Source organism: Oncorhynchus mykiss, chromosome 23 (assembly GCF_013265735.2).
Source record: "Oncorhynchus mykiss isolate Arlee chromosome 23, USDA_OmykA_1.1, whole genome shotgun sequence".
Lineage (NCBI taxonomy): Eukaryota > Metazoa > Chordata > Actinopteri > Salmoniformes > Salmonidae > Oncorhynchus > Oncorhynchus mykiss.
The window spans coordinates 50,557,238-50,582,952 of record NC_048587.1 but is presented as its reverse complement, the minus strand read 5'-3'; the positions used below and the strand labels follow the sequence as shown (position 1 = coordinate 50,582,952).

The 25,715-nt window shown below is 43.1% G+C and overlaps 1 protein-coding gene across 2 annotated transcripts in view; it reads left to right on the top strand.

Moving 5' to 3' along the window:
* The window catches only part of LOC110503027 (kinesin-like protein KIF19), a 72,487-nt gene that overhangs the window by 10,448 nt on the left and 36,324 nt on the right, over nt 1–25,715 (top strand). For both annotated transcript variants that reach the window (XM_036960747.1, XM_036960746.1), the window contains exons 3-4: nt 20,943–21,141; nt 23,876–24,012. In XM_036960747.1, the coding sequence (XP_036816642.1) occupies nt 20,943–21,141; nt 23,876–24,012 (336 nt within the window). The remainder of the gene's footprint in view (nt 1–20,942; nt 21,142–23,875; nt 24,013–25,715) is intronic.

Here is a 25,715-nt window from a genome sequence, read left to right as displayed (position 1 = left end):
GATTGGGCAGCAGGTAGCCCAGGGGTTAGAGCATTGGACCAGTAACCTAAAGGTCTCTGGTTAGAACACTGGAGCCGACAAGATGGAAAAATCTGTTGTTGTGCCCTAATCCCAATTGCTCCAGGGACACCACAAAAATGGCACCACCTTCCATCGTTGCTGAGTGGGTGGGGGACAGAAGATAGTTGAAGGCCGTCTGATAGCCATGACTGTGGTAGATGGAACTGTATTTCCCCCTAGAGGTAATACGCAGGACCATATCTGCGTTGTTAATTTTACATATCATTTTAAGATGTTGGCAGTTTAAATGTTAAGTAAATGTACCTTAGTTCTTACTGTTTTTGTCACTACTCATTAGGGTAGCAACTTGGATTGCCCTTTTTTAAAAATGTATAGTCACTTTGACACCACAAATAATTTGTTCATTCATATCCAGCTGAAAATGGCTCATGGAGCCCACATACATGTATCATACATCTTATTTGGGTTATGACTCCCCCACTTCTCTTCCCTGGAAGCCCCTGTATGATATCCACTGAATGGTGTGTATTCAGCCCACATGGTGGTGGTGAGTAAGTGGGGAGACAGACGGGTGTTACTGTTGACCCTTCACCAATGCAGTGCATATTTAGACTATATAAAAGCAACCCTCATAAATCACCTGTGGAGACAGAACAGGAAGCCACATATAAATGAGCTCAGTCTCACTGATTTCACTGAGTTTACAGTGGCACTCACATATGTAGCCATGAAGTGCTTTGAAAGGCTGGTCATGGCTCACATCAACACCATTATCCCAGAAACCCACTCCAATTTGCATACCACCCTAATATATACACAGATTACGCAATCTCTATTGCACTCCATACTGCCCTTTCACACCTGGACAAAAGGAACACCTATGTGAGAATGCTAGTCATTGACTACAGCTCAGCGTTCAACAACATAGTGCCCTCAGAGCTCATCACTAAGCTAAGGATCCTGGGACTTAACACCTCCCTCTGCAACTGGATCCTGGACTTCCTGACGGGCCGCCCCCAAGTGGTAAGGGTAGTTAACAACACATCCGCCACGGTGATCCTCAACATGGGGGCCCCTCAGGGGTGCGTGCTCAGTCCCCTCCTGTACTCCCTGTTCACCCATGACTGCACTGTCAGGCACGACTCCAACACCATCATTAAGTTTGCTGATGACACAACAGTGGTAGGCCTGATCACTGACAACGACGAGATAGCCTATAGGGATGAGGTCAGAGACCTGGCCGTGAGGTGCCAGGACAGAAACCTCTCCCTCAACTTGATCAAGACAAAGAAGATGATTGTGGACTACAGGAAAAAAAGGACTGAGCACTCCCCCATTCTCATCAACGGGGCTGTAGTGGAGCAGGTTGAAAGCTTCAAGTTCCTTGGTGTCCACATCACCAACAAACTAACATGGTCCAAGCACACCAAGATAGTCGTGAAGAGGGCACGTCAAAACCTAATTCCCCCTCAGGAGACTGAAAAGATTTGGCATGGGTCCTCAGATCCTCAAAAGGTTCTACAGCTGCACCATCGAGAGCATCCTGACTGGTTGCATCACTGTCTGATATGGCAACTGCTCGACCTCGGACCGCATAGCACTACAGAGGGTAGTGCGTATGGCACTTGAAGAAACTTTCAAAGTTCTTGACATTTTCCAGATTGACTGACCTTCATGTCTTAAACTAATGATGGACTGTCCTTTCTCTTTGCTTATTTGAGTTGTTCTTGTCATAATAGGGACTTGGTCTTTTACCAAATAGGGCTATCTTCTGTATACCACCCCTACCTTGTCACAACACAACTGATTGGCTCAAATGCATTAAGAAGGAAAGACATTTCACAAATTAACTTTTAACAAAGCACACCTGTTAATTGAAATGCATTTCAGGTGACTACCTCATGAAGCTGGTTGAGATGGCACATGACAGCCCACTTTGAGCTTGCCGAAAGGCTCTCAGACCATCAGAAACAAGATTCTCTGGTCTGATGTTCCCAGCTGTTATCAACCCACTAATCAACTGTTCCCAGTCGTTATCAACCCACTAATCAACTGTTCCCGGCCGTATTCAACCCACTAATCAACTGTTCCCGGCCGTTATCAACACCCTAATCAACAGTTCCCAGCCGTATTCAAACCACTAATCAACTGTTCCTAGCCGTTATCAACCCACTAAGCCACTACTTTTACAGAAATACTGTATACAATGTCTTCCTAAGCATTCTTCTTAAAATGGGAATAACTTTACAAACAATTGACAAAGACACTACATTTAAAGACAATGTTATAGTATAAGCTTCCCATGCTAATTTGTTAAATACAAATTATTGAATTGTATGGAGTGCCAGAAGAGTGAGGTATAAATCATTTTCACAGTGCCAGGCTATCTGGTGTGGTTTGGTGGCGTTGTGGATTGGTGGTCTGTGGTGGTGTGGTTTGGTGGTCTGTGGTGGTGTGGTTTGGTGGTCTGTGGTGGTGTGGTGGTTTGGTGGTCTGTGGTGGTGTGGTTTGGTGGTCTGTGGTGGTGTGGTTTGGTGGTGTGGTGGTCTGTGGTGTGGTGGTTTGGTGGTCTGTGGTGGTGTGGTGTGGTGTGGTGGTCTGTGGTGTGGTGGTTTGGTGGTCTGTGGTGGTGTGGTTTGGTGTGGTGTGGTGGTGTGAGTGGCAAAACTCTGAGAGATGTGTCAGATAGTGTGGTTTGGTGGTCTGTGGTGGTGTGGTTTGGTGGTCTGTGGTGGTGTGGTTTGGTGTGGTGGTGTGAGTGGCAAAACTCTTGAGAGATGTGTCAGATAGTGTGCCGTGTAGGATGTCTCTCCAGTAGCTGTAGGGACAGTTTACAGGAAGTCTGGCAGGGAAGGGCTGTCACCCACACACACAGGGAGCACATGGGACAATGTTTATAGGGAGGCCCTGTCCGTCACCATGGAGACCACCAGGGCCATTGTTGTTTTTAACTGCCATAAGAGGGAGGATGTATCTGCTCGGTGTTAGAGGAGAGAAAGAGAGTAGAGAGGAAGCAGGGTCGGACTATTAGCTACTTTAACCATTAATTCGTTCAGTAAAGATGCGCCTTACATGCAGTGTAGACGAAGCGAAGGGACCATAACCATTTCATTTTTGTTTTGGAGGTTTGGAGTCTGTCTGTGTATGGGATTCTAAGTGTCACAGGGAGCGAGCGGTACATCACTCAAAGTAAGCTATAGCCTGTACATGGGGAGCTCTTCTTTTCCCTTTGGGCTCTGTTTGTGTGTTAAAACCGGTCCATAACGCCTCTCTCTGTGGAGTGGAACTCCCACGATGCATCTCATCATCTCATGTGTTTACCTGCCCAACACCCCCCTTCAGAAACAGGTGGCTTGTTCGAAAGAGAGAGCGGAGAGAGGAGAGCGAAGAGAGAGAGATAGCGAGACTAGAGAAGAGTCCCTTTAGCCAGCTGGTCCTGGGGGTCTGTTCACAAACACAACCGACCCCACAAAGCCCAAGGGCAGCAACACAATTAGATCCAACCAAATCATGAGAAAACAAAAAGTTAATTACTTGACACATTGGAAAGAAAAAAAAAAAAAAACAGAAAACTGGAATGCTATTTGGCCCTACACAGAGAGTACACAGTGGCAGAAAACCTGACCACTGTGATTGACACACAATTAAGGAAAGCTTTGACTATGTACAGGCTCAGTGAGCATAGATTTGCTATTGAGAGAGGCTGCCATAGGCAGACCAGGCTCTCAAGAGAAGACAGGCTATGTGCACACTGCCCGCAAAATGAGGTGGAAACTGAGCTGCACATCCTAACCTCCTGCCAAATGAATGACCATATTAGAGACACATATTTCCCTCAAATTACCCAGATCCACAAAGAATTTGAAAACAAATCCAATTTTGATCAACTCCCATATCTACTGGGTGAAATACCAAGCCACACAATAGCCCTGTTAGTGTTTCCGAGGGATAGACTTAGTGACTTTGTCCAAACAGCGTCAGTCTTTAATGAAGTGTCGTGTTTGGTTCCTGGACAGGAGACGGGGACAGGAACCAAACAAACCCCAGCAGCGTCTTTCTTTAGCCGCAGCCAAAGATTTAACTTCCGTCAGTTCTGCCACAGAGGTAGAGCCAGGAATATTTAATGAAATGGCCATAAATGGCGACACCACTCCTGGCTGGCACTCTGTGGAGGGAAGTGGTGATAAATAAACCCCAATGGTTAGAGGGATGGAGGGAGGGATGACGAAATTGAGGGAAGGAGGGAGCCACAGCAGGTTGGAGATTGCATCAAAACAAAGGGGCCTATTTTCTGTGCAGCGAGGTTAACATGAGAACACTGATAGACAGTAATGGACAGTCTTGACTGTTACGATCTACTAGGTGTGGTGGGTGGAATCAGGCGCAGAGAGCAGGGTTCAGTCGTTTCTTCAGATTTATTCCCCAGCGCAACAAAAACAGTAACGCCAACACACAGGGCGTAAATAAGTTGCCAGTCCAAAACAACAACAGGACTAAACAGTCCGGAGAATAAATACAATAATAAATCACACCATCAAAACACAGAGTAACAAAAACAAGCCTGCACAAATACCCAGCGGGCCTAGTGCCCCTAAATACCCTACAAACAAACCCTAATAAAAAACAGGTGTACCCAATTAACCAATAACCCAAAACAAACGGAAAGGGAATCGATGGCAGCTAATAGGCCGGCGACGACGACCGCCGAGCACCGCCCGAACAGGAAGAGGCACCATCCTCGGCGAGGTTCGTGACACTGACCCTGAACACTGTTTTACAGTGTGAGTAGTGACAAAGCAGGGAGTGCTTTAAGCAACTCTAAATGACTTTCAGGGTAAGAATTGCCTAGTTATTTACAGGGTAATAATCACCTAGTTATGTACAGGGTAATAATCACCTAGTTATGTACAGGGTAATAATCACCTAGTTATGTACAGGGTAATAATCACCTAGTTATGTACAGGGTAATAATCACCTAGTTATTTACAGGGTAATAATCACCTAGTTATTTACAGGGTAATAATCACCTAGTTATGTACAGGGTAATAATCACCTAGTTATGTACAGGGTAATAATCACCTAGTTATTTACAGGGTAAAAATCACCTAGTTATGTACAGGGTAATAATCACCTAGTTATTTACAAGGTAATAATCACCTAGTTATTTACAGGGTAATAATCACCTAGTTATGTACAGGGTAATAATCACCTAGTTATGTACAGGGTAATAATCACCTAGTTATTTACAAGGTAATAATCACCTAGTTATTTACAGGGTAATAATCACCTAGTTATGTACAGGGTAATAATCACCTAGTTATGTACAGGGTAATAATCACCTAGTTATGTACAGGGTAATAATCACCTAGTTATGTACAGGGTAATAATCACCTAGTAATGTACAGGGTAATAATCACCTAGTTATGTACAGGGTAATAATCACCTAGTTATGTACAGGGTAATAATCACCTAGTTATGTACAGGGTAATAATCACCTAGTTATTTACAAGGTAATAATCACCTAGTTATTTACAGGGTAATAATCACCTAGTTATGTACAGGGTAATAATCACATAGTTATGTACAGGGTAATAATCACCTAGTTATGTACAGGGTAATAATCACCTAGTTATGTACAGGGTAATAATCACCTAGTTATGTACAGGGTAATAATCACCTAGTAATGTACAGGGTAATAATCACCTAGTTATTTACAGGGTAATAAACACCTAGTTATGTACAGGGTAATAATCACCTAGTTATGTACAGGGTAATAATCACCTAGTTATGTACAGGGTAATAATCACCTAGTTATTTACAGGGTAATAAACACCTAGTTATGTACAGGGTAATAATCACCTAGTTATGTACAGGGTAATAATCACCTAGTTATGTACAGGGTAATAATCACCTAGTTATTTACAGGGTAATAAGCACCTAGTTATGTACAGGGTAATAATCACCTAGTTATGTACAGGGTAATAATCACCTAGTTATGTACAGGGTAATAATCACCTAGTAATGTACAGGGTAATAAACACCTAGTTATTTACAGGGTAATAATCGCCTAGTTATGTACAGGGTAATAATCACATAGTTATGTACAGGGTAATAATCACCTAGTTATGTACAGGGTAATAATCACCTAGTTATGTACAGGGTAATAATCACCTAGTAATGTACAGGGTAATAAACACCTAGTTATTTACAGGGTAATAATCGCCTAGTTATGTACAGGGTAATAATCACCTAGTTATTTACAGGGTAATAATCACCTAGTTATGTACAGGGTAATAATCACCTAGTTATGTACAGGGTAATAATCACCTAGTTATGTACAGGGTAATAATCACCTAGTTATGTACAGGGTAATAATCACCTAGTTATGTACAGGGTAATAATCACCTAGTTATTATTATTATTATTAGGCTGTTGAGCAAGACTTTCATACAAAAACATGAGTGTATTAGAGTCACTTATGACTGTGTGTGCCATATATTGTGTATTGAAGGCTGCATTTACAAAGGCAGACCACTTCTGATCTTTTTTTCACTCATTGGTCTTTTGACCAATCAGATCTGAAAAATCAGACAATTCTGAAGCCCTATTTTGATTGTCACTATTATTGCTATATTATACCATCACTGGATGAGGTTGCATATCAAAATATCTTGAATCATACATTCCTCCTTATATTTATTGAATACCATCTCAGTAGCCAATTACACTTCTTAATAATAATAAACCATTGTGAATTACTTTAATGACTTTATTGGATTATTACAAATGTTTTAATTGTGTGAGTCCACATTTCTATATTTTTGGGGGTGCGGTCAAATCATGGGCTGGTGCTACCAACTGAAAAAGTGAATGGCACCAGGGGAAGGCGTTAGTCTGGAGCCCTGACTATATGTGCCATCAATCAGATCAGCTCTGAAAAATATCAGCCTATGTGTAACTTTGTTTGTGTGTATGTGGTTTATTGTGTTGTGTGTGTGTGTGGTCTCTCGGCCCTCCGGCCAGTACTGATACTGTTAAACATCATCAGTACGGAGCAGTGTGTTCCTTTGAGCTTCCTCCTGACTCCTACACACAAGCCTAAGACCACCATGTGTAATGCCAAACTTCGGCCAGGTGAACGCTACCTGCCCGAATGCATAGTGCCAACTGTAAAGTTTGGTGGATGAGGAATAATGGTCTGGGGCTGTTTGTCATGGTTCATCTAGGCCCCTTAGTCCTGCACAGAGCCCTGACCTCAACCCCAACGAACACCTTTGGGATGAATAGGAACGCCAACTGCGAGCCCGGCCAAATCGTCCAAAATCAGTTCCTGATCTCACTAATGCTCTTGTGGCTCAATGGAAACCAGTCCCCAAAGCAATGTTCCAACATCTAGTGGAAATCCTTCCCAGAAGAGTGGAGGCTGTTGCAGCAGCAAAGGGGGGACCAACTCCATATTAATGACCATGGTTTTGTAATTAGATGTTCGACGAGCATGTGTCCACATACTTTTGTATGTAGTGTATTTTGAGTACTTTTGTGAACCAAATGAATCATACAACAGTGACATTTTACTCTGGAGGATTTTCTACATTTTCCCAGTGGCAACGACCCAAAACACAGAAGTAAATCAACAACAGAATGGCTTCAACAGAAGAAAATATTAATTCAGGAGTGGCCCAGTCAGAGTCCTGACCTCAACCCGATTGAGATGCTGTGGCATAACCTCAAGAGAGCAGTTCACACCAGACATCCCAAGAATATAGCTGAACTGAAACAGTTTTGTAAAGAGGAACTGAAAAAAAATCCTCCTGACCGTTGTGCAGGTCTGATCCGCAACTACAGAAAACGTTTGGTTGAGGTTATTGCTGCCAAATAAGGGTCAACCAGTTGTTAAATCCAAGAGTTCACATACTTTTTCTACCCTGCACTGTGAATGTTTACAAGGTGTGTTCAATAAACACATGAAAACATATAATTGTTTGTGTGTTATTAGTTTAAGCAGACCGTGTTTGTCTATTTTTGTGACCTAGATGAAGTTCAGATCAAATTATATGACCAATTTATGCAGAAATCCAGGTATTTACAAAGGCTTCACATACTTTTTCTTGCCACTGTAGGTGTACCTACCATAGGAGTACCCTCGAAGCGTACCATTGACTATGTACATACCCAGCGTCCGACCGAGCTGCAGGAGTTGTGACCCGGTTATGTTGTCGTAGTTGTGCCTAGGGGGGCAAATGGGGGGGTGGGGGGGGATGCTGTCACCTCCAGGTAGATGTTTGTTCCCCTGTGTGTTGAGGGTGTCAGGTTATTGTCCAGTTCTGGCATTTAGGTAACCACAGACTTGTACATGTCCCTGGGCCTGGAAATTGTTGATCTCCCCCTCTAGGATGGAGAATCTGTCATCGTTAAATCAAATCAAATCAAATTGTATTTGTCACATACACATGGTTAGCAGATGTTAATGCGAGTGTAGTGAAATGCTTCTAGTTCCGACAATCACCACTACAGATCATGCTTAAAATCAATGCTACAATACGTCCTTAAAATCAACGCTACAGGTCGTTCTTAAATCAACGCTACAGGTCATTCTTAGATCAACGCTACAGGTCGTTCTTAAATCAACGCTACAGGTCATTCTTAAATCAACGCTACAGGTCATTCTTAAATGAACGCTACAGTTCGTCCTTAAAATCATTACTACAGTTCGTTCTTAAAATCAACGCTACAGGTCATTCTTAAATCAACGCTACAGGTCATTCTTAAATCAACGCTACAGGTCGTTCTTAAATCAACACTACAGGTTGTTCTTAAATCAACACTACAGGTCGTTCTTAAATCAACATTACAGGTCATTCTTAAATCAACACTACAAGTCGTTCTTAAATCAACACTACAGGTCATTCTTAAATCAACATTACAGGTCATTCTTAAATCAACACTACAGGGCGCTCTTAAATCAACACTACAGGTCGTTCTTAAATCAACAATTCAGGTCGTTCTTAAATCAATGCTATTGGTCATTCTTAAATCAACACTACAGGTAGTCCTTAAAATCAACACTACAGGTCATTCTTAAATCAATGCTACAGGTCGTTCTTCAATCAACACTACAGCTTGTTCATAAATCAACACTACAGGTCATTCTTAAATCAATGCTACAGGTCGTTCTTCAATCAACACTACAGCTTGTTCATAAATCAACACTACAGGTCGTTCTTAAATCAACATTACAGGTCGTTCTTAAATCAACATTACGGGTTGTTCTTAAGTCAACACTACAGGTCATTCTTAAATCAACATTACAGGTTATTCTTAAATCAACATTACAGGTTGTTCTTAAATCAACACTACGGGTTGTTCTTAAGTCAACACTACAGGTCGTTCTTAAATCAACACTACGGGTTGTTCTTAAGTCAACACTACAGGTCATTCTTAAATCAACATTACAGGTCGTTCTTAAATTAACGCTACAGTTCGTCCTTAAAATCATTGCTACAGTTCGTTCTTAAAATCATTGCTACAGTTCGTTCTTAAAATCATTGCTACAGTTCGTTCTTAAAATCATTGCTACAGTTCGTTCTTAAAATCATTGCTACAGTTCGTTCTTAAAATCATTGCTACAGTTCGTTCTTAAAATCATTGCTACAGTTCGTTCTTAAAATCATTGCTACAGTTCGTTCTTAAAATCATTGCTACAGTTCGTTCTTAAAATCATTGCTACAGTTCGTTCTTAAATCAACTCTACAGGTCATTCTTAAATCAACACTACAGGTCCTTAAATCAACTCTACAGGTCATTCTTAAATCAACACTACAGGTCATTCTTAAATCAACACTACAGGTCATTCTTAAATCAACTCTACAGGTCATTCTTAAATCAACACTACAGGTCATTCTTAAATCAACACTACAGGTCATTCTTAAATCAACTCTACAGGTCATTCTTAAATTAACGCTATAGGTTGCTATCAGCCAGCCTTGTATCCACCTTCTTGCTTAGTGAATTTATAGCAGCCATTAGGTCATTTTGATTAGGTTCTGTGGGGAACTCTTGGGAGCTAGCATCTACAGCTAACTCCTCATGGGTCGGCGATGTTGAAATCTCATTAAAATGATCTTGTTTAGCACCCCCTTTTTTGGTGCCTTTTTGTCATGTTTATTCTTAAATGAACGCTACAGGTCGTTCTTAAATCAACACTACAGGTCATTCTTAAATCAACACCACAGGTCGCTCTAAAATCAACACTACAGGTTGTTCTTAAGTCAACGTTACAGTTCGTTCTTAAATCAACATTACAGGTCGTTCTTAAATCAACACTACAGGTCGTTCCCAGATGATGCAGTTCGTCGCCTTGTGAACCAACATTATAGGTCGTTCTTAAAAGCTACTTTTGTCTTCTATTCTGGCATCAAGTTATGTACTACTTAGTATGCATGCCCAATATGTTGCTTCATTGTAAGTAGTGTGCAAGTACTGACGTTGGAACAAGTGCATGCCAAGTTTCCCATGCATCTATGCCCGCTGGCACCATGCTACAAGTCTCCGCATCAGCTGCCTTACCCTACAGAAGATGCCATGCCCTGCCAGCAGCAGTCCTACGTTACCGGGTGAGGTGGGGTAACTGGGTAACCACTGGTTAACCTAAGGAACACAGGCAACAGATGCGAGAGGTGTGAAATCATCTTGATTGGCCCTCAAGGGTGTTCCTTAGTATAGGCACACACGTGCTACTGTACTAAACACACTCTCCTGTAAAAACATCCTTGAATGCACACAATAACCTATCTTGAACAGACGACAGTGCATTCGGAAAGTATGAAGACCCCTTGACTTTTTCCAAATTTTGTTAGGTTACTGCAGTATTCAAAATTTTATTAAATATTTATTCCCCCTCATCAATCTACACACAATTCCCCATAATGACAAAGCAAAAACAGGCTTTTACAAATGTTAGCAAATGTATTAAAAATCTAAAACTGAAATATTACACTTGCATACGGTACCAGTCAAAATTTGGACACACCTCACACACATCGAGTTGTTTTTTTTTTCATCTTTTCTACAATGTAGAATAATAATGAAGACATCAAAACTATGAAACAACACATGTAGTAACCAACAAAGTGTTAAACAAATCAAGATATATTTGAGATTTGAGATTCTTCAAAGTAGCCACTCTTTGCCTTGATGACAGCTTTGCACACTCATGCCATTCTCTCAACCAGCTTCATGAGGTCACCTGGAATTCATTTCACTTAACAGGTGTTCCTTGTTAAACGTTCATTTGTGGAATGTCTTTCCTTTGAGCCAATGCATTTGAGCCGATCAGTTGTGTTGTGACAAGTTAGGGGTGGTATACAGAAGATATCCCTGTTTGGTAAAATACCAAGTTATGGAAAGAACAGCTCATTATTACTTTAAGACATGAAGGACAGTCAATACGGACATTTTCAAGAACTTTGAAAGTTTCTTCAAGTGTAGTCGCAAAAACCATCGAGCGCTATGATGAAACTGGCTCTCATGAGGATCGCCACAGAAAAGGAAGACACAGAGTTACGTCTGCTGCAGAGGATACGTTCATTAGAGTTACCAGCCTCAGAAATTGCAGCCCAAGTAAATGCTTCACAGAGTCCAAGTAACAGTCACATCACAACATCAACTGAGGAGACTGTGTGAATCAGGCCTTCATGCAAGAAAGCACTACATTACAGGACATTAGACCAGTGGAAATCCTTCGGTCTGATGAGTCCAAATTTGAAGTTTTTGGTTCCAACCGCCGTGTCTTTGTGAGACGCAGAGTAGGTGAATGGATGATCTCCGCATGTGTGGTTCCCAACGTGAAGCATGGGGGAAGAGGTGTGATGTGGTGCCGTGCTTTGCTGGTGACACTGTTGGTCATGTATTTAGAATGCAAGGCTCACTTAACCAGCATGGCTACGACAGCATTCTGTAGCGATACACCATCCCGTCAGGTTTGCGATTAGTGGGACTATCATTTGTTTTTCAACAGGACAATGACCCAAAACACCTCCAGGCTGTATAAGGGCTATTTGACCAAGACGGAGAGTGATGGATTGCTGCATTAGATGACCTGGCCTCCACAATCACTGACCTCAACCCAATTCAGGTAGTATGGGATGAGATAGACCACTGAGTGAAGGAAATGCAGCATATGTGTGATCTCCTTCAGGACTTTTGGATAATCATTCCAGGTGAAGCTGGTGGAGAGAATTACAAGAGTGTGCAGAGCTGTCATCATGGCATAGGATGGCTACTTTGAAGAATCTTTATTTTGGTTTGTTTAACACTTTTTTTGTTTACTACATGATTACTTTCATAGTTTTTATATATTTTATTCTAAATTTTAGAAAATTGTAAAAATAAAGAAAAACCCTGAATGACTAGGTGTGTCCAAACTTTTGATTGCTACTTTAATTATTCAGACCCTTTAGTCAGTACTTTGTTGAAGCACCTTTGGCAGTGTTTACAGTCAAGTGTCTTCTTGGGTATGATGCTACAAGGTTGGCACACCGGTATCTGGGGAGTTTCTCCCATTCTTCTCTGCAAATCCTCTCAAGCTCTGTCAAGTTGGATGTGGAGTGTCCCTGCACAGTTATTTTCATAGATGCTCGATCGGGTTCATGCCTGGGCTCTGGCTGGGCCACTCAACTACATTCAGAGACTTGTCCCTAAGCCACTCCCGAATTGTGTTGGCAGTGTGCTTAGGGTTGTTGTCCTGTTGGAAAGTGAACCTTCGCCCCAGTCTTAGGTCCTGAATGCTCTGGAGCAGGTTTTCATCAAGGATCTCTATGTGCGTTGCGCCGTTCATAATTTATTAGATCCTGACAAGTATCCCAGTCCCTGCTGCTGAAAAACATCCCCACAGCATGATGCTGCCACCACCATTCTTCACATAGAGATGGTGCTAGGTTTCCTACAGACACGACGCTTGGCATTCAGGCCAAAGAGTTCAGTCTTGGTTTCATCAGACCAGAGAATCTTCTTTCTTATGGTCTGACCAAGGTCCTTCTCCCCCGATTGCAGAGTTTGGCCGGGTGGCTAGCTCTAGGAAGAGTCTTGGTGGTTCCAAACTTCTTCCATTTAAGAATCCCCAAGCTGACAAGGTAAAAACCTGTCGTTCTGCCCCTGAACGAGGCAGTTCCCTGGTAGGCTGTCATTGTAAATAAGAATTTGTTCTTAACTGACTTGCCTAGTTAAATAAAGGTTAAATAAAAAATACAAATTAAGGATGGTGGAAGCCACTGTGTTCATGGGGACCTTCAATGCTGCAGACATTTTTTGGTACTCTTCCCCAGATCTGTGCCTCGACACAATCCTGTCTCTGAGCTCTACGGACAATTCCTTTGACCTCATGGCTTGCTTTTTGCTTTGACATGCACTGTCAACTGTGGGACCTTACATAGACAGGTGTGTGCCTTTCCAGATCATGTCCAATCAATTGAATTTGCCATGGGTAGACTCTAATCAAGTTCTAGAAACATCTCAAGGATGATCAACGGAAACAGGATGCACCTGAGCTCAGTTTCAAGTCTCATAGCAAAGTGTCTAAATAATTATGTAAATAAGGTATCTCAGTATTTTTTTTATTTTTGTGAGTGTGCAAAAAATGTTAAAAACCTAAGTTTGCTTTTTCATTATGGGGTATTATCAAATCTAATCATATCAAACTTTATTTGTCACATGCACCGAAATACAATAAGTGTAGACCTTACTGTGAAATGCTTACTTACAAGCCCTTAACCAATAGTGCAGTTCAAGAAGAGTTAAGAAAATATTTACCAAATAAACTATAAAATAATAATAAAAAGAAACACAATTCCATAACAATAATGAGGCTATATACAGAGGGTACTGGTACCGAGTCAGTGTGCGGGGGTAGAGGTTAGAGGTAATTTGTACATGTAGGTAGGGGTGACGTGACTATGTATTAGAGGTTGACCGATTAATCGGAATGGCCGATTAATTAGGGCCGATATCAAGTTTTCATAACAATCGGTAATCTGTATTTTTGGACACCGGTCATTGCTGATTACGTTGCACTCCACGAGGAGACTGCGTGGCAGACTGACTACCTGTTATGCGAGTGCATCAAGGAGCCAAGATTACCTAGCATTAAACGTATCTTATAAAAAACAATCAATCTAAACATAATCACTAGTTAACTACACATGGTAGATGATATTACTAGTTTATCTAGCTTGTCCCGCGTTGCATATAATCGATGCAGTGCCTGTTAATTTATTATTAAATCACAGCCTTCTTCGCCAAATGGGTGATTTAACAAGCGCATTCGTGAAGAAATGCACTGTCGTTGCACCAATGTTTTCCTAACCGTAAACATCAACGCCTTTCTTAAAATCAATACACAAGTATATATTTTTAAACCTGAATATTTAGTTAATATTGCCTGCTAACATGAATTTCTTTTAACTAGGGAAATTGTGTCACTTCTCTTGCATTCTGTGCAACAGAGTCAGGGTATATGCAGCAGTTCCGAACTGTGTGAAGACTATTTCTTCCTAACAAAGACAGCCAACTTCACCAAACGGGGGATGATTTAACAAAAGCACGTTTGCGAAAATAGCACAATCGTTGCATGAATGTACCTAACCATAACATCAATGCCTTTCTTAAAATCAATACACAGAAGTATATGTTTTTAAACCTGCATATTTAGTTAAAATAAATTCATGTTAGCGGGCAATATTAAACTAGGGAAATTGTGTCACTTCTTTTGCGTTCATTGCACGCAGAGTCAGGGTACAGTGGGGAGAACAAGTATTTGAAACACTGCCGATTTTGCAGGTTTTCCTACTTACAAAGCATGCAGAGGTCTGTAATTTGTATCATAGGTACACTTCAACTGTGAGAGACGGAATCCAAAAATCCAGAAAATCACATTGTATGATTTTTAAGTAATTTATTTGCATTTTATTGCATGACATAAGTATTTGATACACCAGAAAAGCAGAACTTAATATTTGGTACATAAACCTTTGTTTGCAATTACAGATATCATAAGTTTCCAGGAGTTCTTGACCAGGTTTGCACACACAGCAGCAGGGATTTTGGCCCACTCCTCCATACAGACCTTATCCAGATCCTTCAGGTTTCGGGGCTGTCCCTGGGCAATATGGACTTTCAGCTCCCTCCAAAGATTTTCTATTGGGTTCAGGTCTGGAGACTGGCTAGGCCACTCCAGGACCTTGGGATGCTTCTTATGGAGCCACTCCTTAGTTGCCCTGGCTGTGTGTTTCGGGTCGTTGTCATGCTGGAAGACCCATCTTCAATGCTCTTACTGAGGGAAGGAGGTTGTTGGCCAAGATCTTGCGATACATGGCCCCATCCATCCTCCCCTCATTACGGTGCTGTCGTCCTGTCCCCTTTGCAGAAAAACATCCCCAATGAATGATGTTTCCACCTCCATGCTTCACGGGTGGGATGGTGTTCTTGGGGTTGTACTCATCCTTCTTCTTCCTCCAAACACGGCGAGTGGAGTTTAGACCAAAAAGCTCTATTTTTGTCTCATCAGACCACATGACCTTCTCCCATTCCTCCTCTGGATCATCCAGATGGTCATTGGCAAACTTCAGTCGGGCCTGGACATGCACTGGCTTGAGCAGGGGGACATTGCGTGCGCTGCAGGATTTTAATCCATGACGGCGTAGTGTGTTACTAATGGTTTTCTTTGAGACTGTGGTCCCAGCTCTCTTCAGGTCAGTGACCAGGTGCTGCCGTGTAGTTCTTGACTGATCCCTCACCTTCCTCATGATCATTGATGCCCCACGAGGTGAGATCTTCCATGGAGCCCCAGACTGAGGGTGATTGACCTGATTCTTGAACTTCTTCCATTTTCTAATAATTGCACCAACAGTTGTTGCCTTCTCACCAAGCTGCTTGTCTATTGTCCTGTAGCCCATCACAGCCTTGTGCAGGACTACAATTTTTATCCCTTATGGGGCATGTTCGGCCACCTTTTTCTGTAGTCCACAATCAGCTCCTTTGTCTTGCTCACATTGAGGGAGAGGTTGTTGTCATGGCACCACACTGCCAGTTCTCTGACCTCCTCCTATAGGCTGTCTCGTTGTTGTCGGTGATCAGGCCAACCACTGTTGTGTCATCAGCAAACTTATCGATGGTGTTGGAGTCGTGTTTGGCCACTCAGTTGTGGGTGAACAGGGAGTACAGGAGGAAACTAAGTACACACCCCTGAGGGGCCCCAGTGTTGAGGATCAGCGTGGCAGATGTGTTGTTGCCTACCCTTGCCACCTGGGGGTGGCCCGTCAAAGTCCAGGATCCAGTTGCAGAGGGAGGTGTTTAGTCCCAGGGTCCTTAGCTTATTGAGGAGCTTCGTGGGCACTATGTTATTGAACGCTGAGCTGTGGTCAATGAACATAATTCTCACATAGGTGTTCCTTTTGTCTAGGTGGGAAAGGGTAGTTTGGAGTGCTGTTGAGATTGCATCATCTGTGAATCTGTTGGGGCGGTATAAGAATTGGAGTGGGTGTGATTGGGTGTGGGTGTGGAGTGGGTTGATGTGAGCCATGACGAACCTTTCAAAGCACCTCATGGCTACCGACTTCATGGCTACCGAGGGTGGTAATCATTTAGGCAGGTTACCTTCGCTTCCTTGGGCACAGGGACTATGGTGGTCTGCTTGAAACATGTTGGTATTACAGACTATGTCAGGGAGAGGTTGAAAATCTCTGTGAAGACACTTGTCAGTTGGTTCACGCATGCTTTGAGTACACGTCCTGGTAATCCATCTGGCAGCGGCTGTGTGAATGTTTACCTGTTAAAAGATCTTGCTCACATCGACTACCGAGAGCGTTATCTTGCAGTCATCCAGAACACGTGGTGCTCTTGTGCATTCTTCAGTGTCTGAGGGCATAGCAGGATTTCTTATAGGCGTTCGGATTAGTGTCCCACTTCTTGAAAGTGGCAGCTCTAGCCTTGAGCCCAATGCGGATGTTGACTTCTGGTTGGGATATGCACGTACGGTCACTGTGGGGGGGAGGTCATCGATGCACTTACTGATGAAGTCGGTGACATAGGTGGTATACTCCTCAATGCCATTGGATGAATCCCAGAACATATTCCAGGCTGTGCTAGTAAAACAGTCCTGTAGTGTAGCATCCGCACCATCCAACCACTTACGTATTGAGCGAGTCACTGGTTCTTCCTGCTTTAGTTTTTTCTTGTAAGCAGGAATCTGGAGGATTGAATTATGGTCGGTTTTGCCAAATGGAGGGCAGGGTAGAGCTTTGTATACGTCTCTGTGTGTGGAGAAAAGGTGGTCTAGAGTTTTTTTCCCTCTGGTTGCACATGTGACATGTTGATAAAAATTTGGTAAAACTGATTTAAGTTTGCCTATATTAAAGTCCCTGGCCACTAAGAGCACCGCTTCTAGATGAGCATTTTCTTATTTGCTTATGTTATGGCACTATAGAGTTTGTTGAGTGCGGTCTTAGTGCCAGCATCGGTCTGTGGTGGTAAATAGATGGCTACGAATAATATAGATGAGAACTCTCTTGGTAGATAGTGTGGTCTACAGCTTATCATAAGGTACTCTACCTCATGCGAGCAGTACCTCAAGACTTCTTTAGTATTAGACATTGCATACCAGCTGTTATTGACAAAAAGACACACATCCCCACGCCTCATCTTACCAGATGTAGCTTCTCTGTTCTGCCGGTGCATTGAAAATCCCTCCAGCTCGATATTGTCCGTGCTGTCATTCAGCCTGATCTGTCCTCTTTTCCTCCGTCTTTTCTTCACACAAATGACAAGGATCTGGGCCTGTTCACGGGAGAGCAGTATATCTTTCTCGTCACTCGTTAAAGGAAAAAGCTTCTTCCAGTCCATGGTGAGTAATCCCAGTTCTGATGTCCAGAAGTTATTTTCGGTCATAAGAGACGGTAGCAGCAACATTATGTACAAAATAAGTTAATAAACAAGTTACAAACAACGCAAAAAAATGAACAAAATAGCATAATTGATTATGGGCATGTAAAACTTCAGCATCCTCTTCTGCGCCATTTTAACAACTGTATAGTTGGATGAGGAACATTTTTTATTCAATTAAATCAATTTTAGAATAAGGCTGTAATGTAACAAAATGTGGAAAAAGTCAAGGGGTCTGAATACTTTCTTAATGGACTGTATATGCTCACTGATGCCTACTGAAACACACACGGACACAGGGACACATGGACACAGCCGTGCCTGTCATCTACTGTAGTAAGTGGCTGCCAGCCTTTCTGACCTCTGACCTCACCAGAGTAGAGTAGAGCAGGGCTCTCAGACAGATAGTCAGGTTGAAGTTCATCAAAGCCAGAGCCATCTCTCTATCCCTTCTGTCATATCCACCCTACACACACAATATTTCTTAGTTTTGTCACGTTGTTGGTGAGAACACCAGACTGACTGTCTGTAAGTTACTCAGTATCCCTGACCCTGGCTAGAGAGAAGGTTTACAATACTGTGTTTCCTGAGAAATGTGATCATAGAGAGGACGTCAGGAAAGTGTGCTGCAGGAAAGTGTGCTGCTGGGGGAAGAGCAGGAAGGAGAGAGGGAGATATAGAGAGATAGAAGGGAAAGGAAGCTGCTACGGTGTCACCAGCCCAAATACATCTGATTACCGGCTCTTCTCTGAGGCAGCTGACTGTCCCTCATTCTCCCTTCTCCTCTCTTCCCTCTCTCTTTCTGCTCTCTCTCTTTCCCCCCTCTCTTGCCTCTCAATTCAATTCAAGGGGCTTTATTGGCATGGGAAACATGTGTTAACATTGCCAAAGCAAGTGAGGTTGATAATATACAAAAGTGAAATAAACAACTCTCCCTCTCTCTTTCTCCTCTCTTCCCGGCCTCTCTCCTCTCTCTCCCTCTCTCCTTCTCCTCTAGCCCCCCCCCCCCTTACCTCAATCCTCTCCTCTGTTTGCTGATTACAGCTGGTTGTGTGTTTTGTTCTGTCTCTGTAATTGTATGCTTATAAAAGTCAGATTTCTCCTCTTGAATTTAAACCAAGAGGCTTCAAAGTGAGAGGCTCCATTACTGAGGAGTTATCAAACAGGGCTGTGCTGTGGATACTAGACCAGATCCAGACCATTCAGACACACACACACACAGAGAGACAGACACACACACACAACATACACACACTGTGCTGAACCTGAAGGCTGTCTCCAGCCCCTCAGAGCGGGACATGAACAAAACAGACCATTTCAAACCTGAATGCACGCCCACTACAAAATCCAGTAGCCCTGAAGTCTACTCAAAAAAAGAGAGCGACGTTCAAGAGACAATGTTTTAATATTCACCACAGTGTCCAACTGACTCCTGAGCTTTGACTCACTCCTCTGCTGGCGAACAAAGGTCTGGGGAGCTGGCTAGGTCTCCCAGACGACACCTTAGTGAAGTGAATAATGTTCACAATCCTGTCTAAGTGTTTCCCCTGGCTGTAATGGAATGAGTTCTCTTCATTATTACAGCCGTTACATTCTGACACCATGCCACTGTGCTGTGCCCCTTTTGATGTGCCACTGTGCGGTGCCCCTGTAATTTGCCCCTGTGATTTGCCCCAATGATGTGCCACTGTGCTGTGTCCGTGTGATGTGTTTCTGTGATTTGCCCCAATGATGTGCCACTGTGCTGTGTCCCTGTGATGTGCTTCTGTGATTTGCCCCAATGATGTGCCACTGTGCTGTGTCCCTGTGATGTGCTTCTGTGATGTGCCCCTGTGATGTGCTTCTGTGATGTGCCCCTGTGGATGGATTCTGAAATCTTAGATTTTTAAGTAGCCAATGTCACTAGGTGAGTGGATGGTAGCAATTAGACACCTCAAACTTAGCAATAGTGGTTACCTTGAATGAATGAATACTGATCTGAAGAGTTGACGTAGCAATCCTTTGTATCTTGTTTGGTGTTTCTTGCATTGGTTTGATTGTGGTTAGAACCGTGAGTTCTTCCACCATGCACACATACACTATACTTTCAAACAGCATACGTGTGTTTGTAGATCCCCTGATGTGTTCACCATTTATCTACCCTTGGTGGTCTGGAGTGTACACCCAAATGTGCTCCAACACCATATATACTGTAGTGCACTTCTTTAGACCAGGGTCATATGAGTGCACTAGAGAATAGAGGGAATTGGGATGCTGTGTGTGTGTGGAGGGGCACTGTGGCACTCAGGGCTCAACCCAACAGGAGGGCCCCTGGGCCCTTTGTGTCTCCAGCTACAGATGGATTAAAGGCCCTGTTTAAATCTTCAGACCCCTCCTCTAGCTGCTGCTGTGCCCATCAGTTTCTCTTCACCACTTGAATTACCTGCACAGAGCTGGGTAACTGTCAGCCATTACGGTGCAGACAGTCATACTGTGGCAGATGGCAGCAGGAGTGAATGAGGAGTGTAGTGGGCCTCTGGGGTAATAGCAGTCATTCTCTATTGACAGATTCATTCAGATGATTTGACCTTCGAATGTGTATTTTAAAACAAAAATTATTATATTATATGTCATGCAATGATGTTTCTCTAGTGTGATGACTAATCATTCAAATGTCCCTTTCTCTCTCTTTTCATCCTTCTCTGCCCCTCCCTCCTCCCTTCCCCCTCCATCCCTCCTCCACACTCCCCTTCCTCCCTTGTCCCCCTTCTCCCTTGCTCCCTCTCTCCCTCCTCCTCCTCCTGCTCCCTGCCTTCTCCTCTTGCCTCCTCCCTTCTCCCCTCTCCCCCTCGCTACCTACCCCTCCCCTCCCTCCTCCCTCCCTCCCTTTCCACCCTTCTCCCTCTCCCTCCTCCATCCATTCTCCCCCATCCCTCCATCTCCCTCCCACCTCCTCTCCCTTCTTCCTTCCTTCCTTCCTCCCCCCTCCTCCTCCCCCCTCCCTGCTATAGATGGTTGTTCTGATGAACCCCATGGAGGATCCAGATAATATCCTGCGTGCTAACCGTTCCCGGGAGAAGACCTATATGTTCGACGTTGCATTTGACTGCTCAGCCAACCAGGAAGAGGTGTACAGAGCCACGACCAAGGGCCTGATCGAAGGCCTCATATCCGGCTACAACGCCACTGTTTTTGCCTACGGACCCACAGGTTTGTCATAGCTGCCCTATCCTCTATTCTAATTGCGGGTGTGTGTGTGTGTCCTCTGTCCCTGTGTGTGTTGTCCTCAGGACTGGTCTAAGCCTTTATTTACCACCCACTGGGCACCAGGGCTGGTCTAAGCCTCTATCTACCACCCACTGGGCGGCAGGGGAGAACTAAGCCTCTATTTACCACCCACTGGGCACCAGGGGAGAACTAAGGCTCTATCGACCAAACAATGGGCGGCAGAGGAGAACAATACCCAGGAAATAACCAGCCTGGGGGTTGATGATCCTGACCACATGCCTTTTAATCCATGGTCATCTCTTGTTATGTATTTATCTAATTTCAGCTGTAAATTCAAACTCATAATCATGTAGTACAATCTTCCTTTTCCACTGTTTGATTAATGTGGTGGTTCTAGATTCTAATTAGTCTGATATGTTACCATGGGAACTGGGAATAGGTGTTGCGTGCTTTCTCTCATTTTGCTTTTAATGGGAAGACAGGAAATTATGTCATAGGTTGCACCAGACTGCTGAGATGCAGGGCTCAGACAGACCGTCAGACATCTTCTCCTCCATCCCTTCCTCCTTCCCTCCCTCCTTTCTTCCTCCTGTCTGTCTTTCCCTGTAGACTCACTGTTCTTAATCTCTGCTTGAATTAAACTAATTAAACTCAGTGTGTCAGAGCCTTGTTGTCCAAAACTGAATTAAGACCTGTTGTGACCTGTCCTCCTCGACCAAAACAGGCATGGTATCAGGAAATAAAGGTCGACTGGGGTTAAGCTTTCAACAAGAAGGCCTTTTAATATTGAGTTTAAAAGTCGTGTGCACACATCCAGCTACTGAATGCGTGACAAATTCCTGTACAAGGCCAAATAAATGAACTGAACTTAAAGCAACAATATGCAACAATTTGGGCCACCCAACCAAATTCTCATATAATTCTCGATTCTCAAGAATCGGAAGATCTGTTCTATGTGTGCTATTTCTTTGCTTCCCATTCTGAAGTTTTGTTTGTGCGTCTTTTACTTTCTGTTTTGTACACCAGCTTCAAAAGCTGAATATGCTGTTTGGTTATGGAAAATATATAGTACCAGTCAAAAGTTTTGACACCTACTTGTTCAAGGGTTTTTCTTTATTTTTACTATTTTCTACATTTTAGAATAATAATGAATACATACAAATTATGAAATAATACATGCAATCATGTAGTAACTAAAAAAGTGTTAAACAAATCAAAGTATATTTTATATTTGAGATTCTTCAAAGTAGCCACCCTTTGCCTCGATTACAGCTTTGCACTCTCTTGACATTCTCTCAACCAACTTCACCTGGAATGCTTTTCCAACAGTCTTGAAGGAATTCCCACATATGCTGATACTTGTTGGCTGCTTTTCCTTCACTCTGCAGTCCAACTCATCCCAAACCATCTCATTTGGGTTGAGGTCGGGTGATTGTGAAGGCCAGGTCATCTGATGCAGCACTCCATCACTCTCCTTCTTGGTGAAATAGCCCTTACACAGCCTGGAGGTGTGTTGGGTCATTGTCCTGTTGAAAAACAAATGATAGTCCCACTAAGCGCAAACCAGATGGGATGGTGTATCACTGCAGAATGCTGTCGTAGCCATGCTGGTTAAGTGTGCCTTGAATTCTAAATACATCACAAGCAGTGTCACCAGAAAAGCACCCCCACACCATCACACCTCCTCCATGCTTCACGGTGGGAACCACGCATGCAGAGATCATCCGTTCACCTACTCTACGTCTCACAAAGACACGGCGGTTGGAATCAAAAATCTCACATTTGGACTCATCAGACCAAAGGACAGATTTCCGCCAGTCTATTGTCCATTGCTTGGGTTTCTTGGCCCAAGAAAGTCTCTTCTTATTATTGGTGTCCTTTAGTAGTGGTTTCTTTGCAGCAATTTGACCATGAAGGCCTGATTCACGCAGTCTCCTCTGAATAGTTGATGTTGAGATGTCTGTTACTTGAACTTTGTGAAGCATTTATTTGGGCTGCAATTTCTGGGGCTGGTAGCTCTAATGAACTTATCCTCTGCAGCAAAGGTAACTCTGTGTCTCCCTTTCCTGTGGCGGTCCTCATGAGAGTCAGTTTCATCATAGCGCTTGATGGTTTTTTGCAACTGCACTTTTCTCTTCAATACTGTGTAAGACTGTTCAATGCTGTTCAGTGCTGTGCAATGCTCTTCAATGCCGTCCAATGCGTTTCAATGCCATTCAATGCCCTTCAATGACGTTCAATGCCCTTCAATGACGTTCAATGCCCTTCAATGACGTTCAATGCCCTTCAATGACGTTCAATGCCCTTCAATGACGTTCAATGCCAATCAATGCCGTGCAATTCCCTTTAATGCCGTTCAATGCCCTTCAATTTCATTAAATGTTGTTCAATAGTCTTCAAAACTCTTCAGTGCTCTTCAATGCCGTTCAATTCCCTTCAATGCTCTTCAATTCCCTTCAATGCTCTTCAATTCCCTTCAATGCTCTTCAATTCCCTTCAATGCTCTTCAATTCCCTTCAATGCTCTTCAATTCCCTTCAATGCTCTTCAATTCCCTTCAATGCTCTTCAATGCCGTTCATTGCCGTTCAGTGCCATTCAATGCTCTTCAATGCTGTTGTTTGGTATTGACACTATTATTCTCCAACTCAAACTGAAAACTGTGTGTGTGTGTGTGTGTGTGTGTGTGTGTGTGTGTGTGTGTGTGTGTGTGTGTAGGTTGTGGGAAGACCTTCACTATGTTAGGGACGGACAGAGACCCGGGGATCTACGTACACACTCTAAATGACCTGTTCAAAGCCATTGAGGAGACCAGCGATGACATGCAGTACAACATCTTCATGTCATACCTGGAGGTGAGAATACATACGGTCTCTGTTTGCATCCCAGGTTGAACCCTATTTCCTATATAGTGTACTACATTTCAAAAGTAGTACACTATATAGGGAATAGGGTGCTATTTTGGGACACAACCTGTGTCTGTGTTTGTTTCTCTTTGGAACACCCTGTCAACATGTCTAACGAAGAAGGTACAGTGATGCCTAAACGTTGGTGATTTACCCAATATATTACTGGGAGTTTATATATATATATATATATATATATATGACCCAGAAGGCTTTCAGTTCAGCGCTTAGGTCACCAACAGTGATGTAGTCACCATATAGTTTACTAACTTAGAACCACTGTGTTTCTCTTTATTCAATGGTTCAGGGTGATAGTCATGTAGATGAAAGTGTCAACAAACTATGACAACCGCTTCTGATAAGACTAAAACAATATAACGACTGACTGAGGTCAATAGTGGCTGTGTTTGCTGGGAAATAGACAATGATAGACTTGTTTGTAGAGTGGTTTCCTGCGTCTCGTTGGCTGAGAGATTATCTGTGTGGCTGTGTGATTGGATAATAAAGTTCTGATAAAAGATAGTGGTCGGTCCATGCCTGTGTGCCTGTGCGCCTGTGTGTCTGTGTCTGTGGGCCTGTGTGGACTAGTCAGATATTGACACTGATTGTTATGCTACAAACTACCAACAGAGCCATATATATATATATATATATATATATATATATATATATACATATATATAGTGGGGCAAAAAAGTATTTAGTCAGCCACCAATTGTGCAAGTTCTCCCACTTAAAAAGGTACACTTCAACTATGAACTATGAAGACAAAATGAGGGGAAAAAATCCAGAAAATCACATTGTAGGATTTTTAATGAATTTATTTGCAAATTATGGTGGAAAATAAGTATTTGGTCAATAACAAAAGTTTATCTCAATACTTTGTTATATACCCTTTGTTGGCAATGACAGAGTCCAACACAGACTTTCAACTCCCTCCAAAGATTTTCTATCTGGTTGAGATCTGGAGACTGGCTAGGCCACTCCAGGACCTTGAAATGCTTCTTACGAAGCCACTCCTTCGTGGCCCGGGCGGTGTGTTTGGGATCATTGTCATGCTGAAAGACCCAACCACGTTTCATCTTCAATGCCCTTAATGATGTAAGGAGGTTTTCACTCAAAATCTCACGATACATGCCCCCATTCAATCTTTCCTTTACACGGATCAGTCGTCCTGGTCCCGTTGCAGAAAAACAGCCCCAAAGCATGATGTTTCCACCCCCATGCTTCACAGTAGGTATGGTGTTCTTTGGATGCAACTCAGCATTCTTTGTCCTCCAAACACGACGAGTTGAGTTTTACCAAAAAGTTATATTTTGGTTTCATCTGACCATATGACATTCTCCCAATCTTCTTCTGGATCATCCAAATGCTCTCTAGCAAACTTCAGATGGGCCTGGACATGTACTGGCTTAAGCAGGGGGACACGTCTGGCACTGCAGGATTTGAGTCCCTGGCGGCGTAGTGTGTTACTGATGGTAGGCTTTGTTACTTTGGTCCCAGCTCTCTGCAGGTCATTCACTAGGTCCCCCTGTGTGGTCCTGGGATTTTTGCTCACCGTTCTTGTAATCATTTTGACCCCACGGGGTGAGATCTTGCATGGAGCCCCAGATCGAGGGAGATTATCAGTGGTCTTGTATGTCTTCCATTTC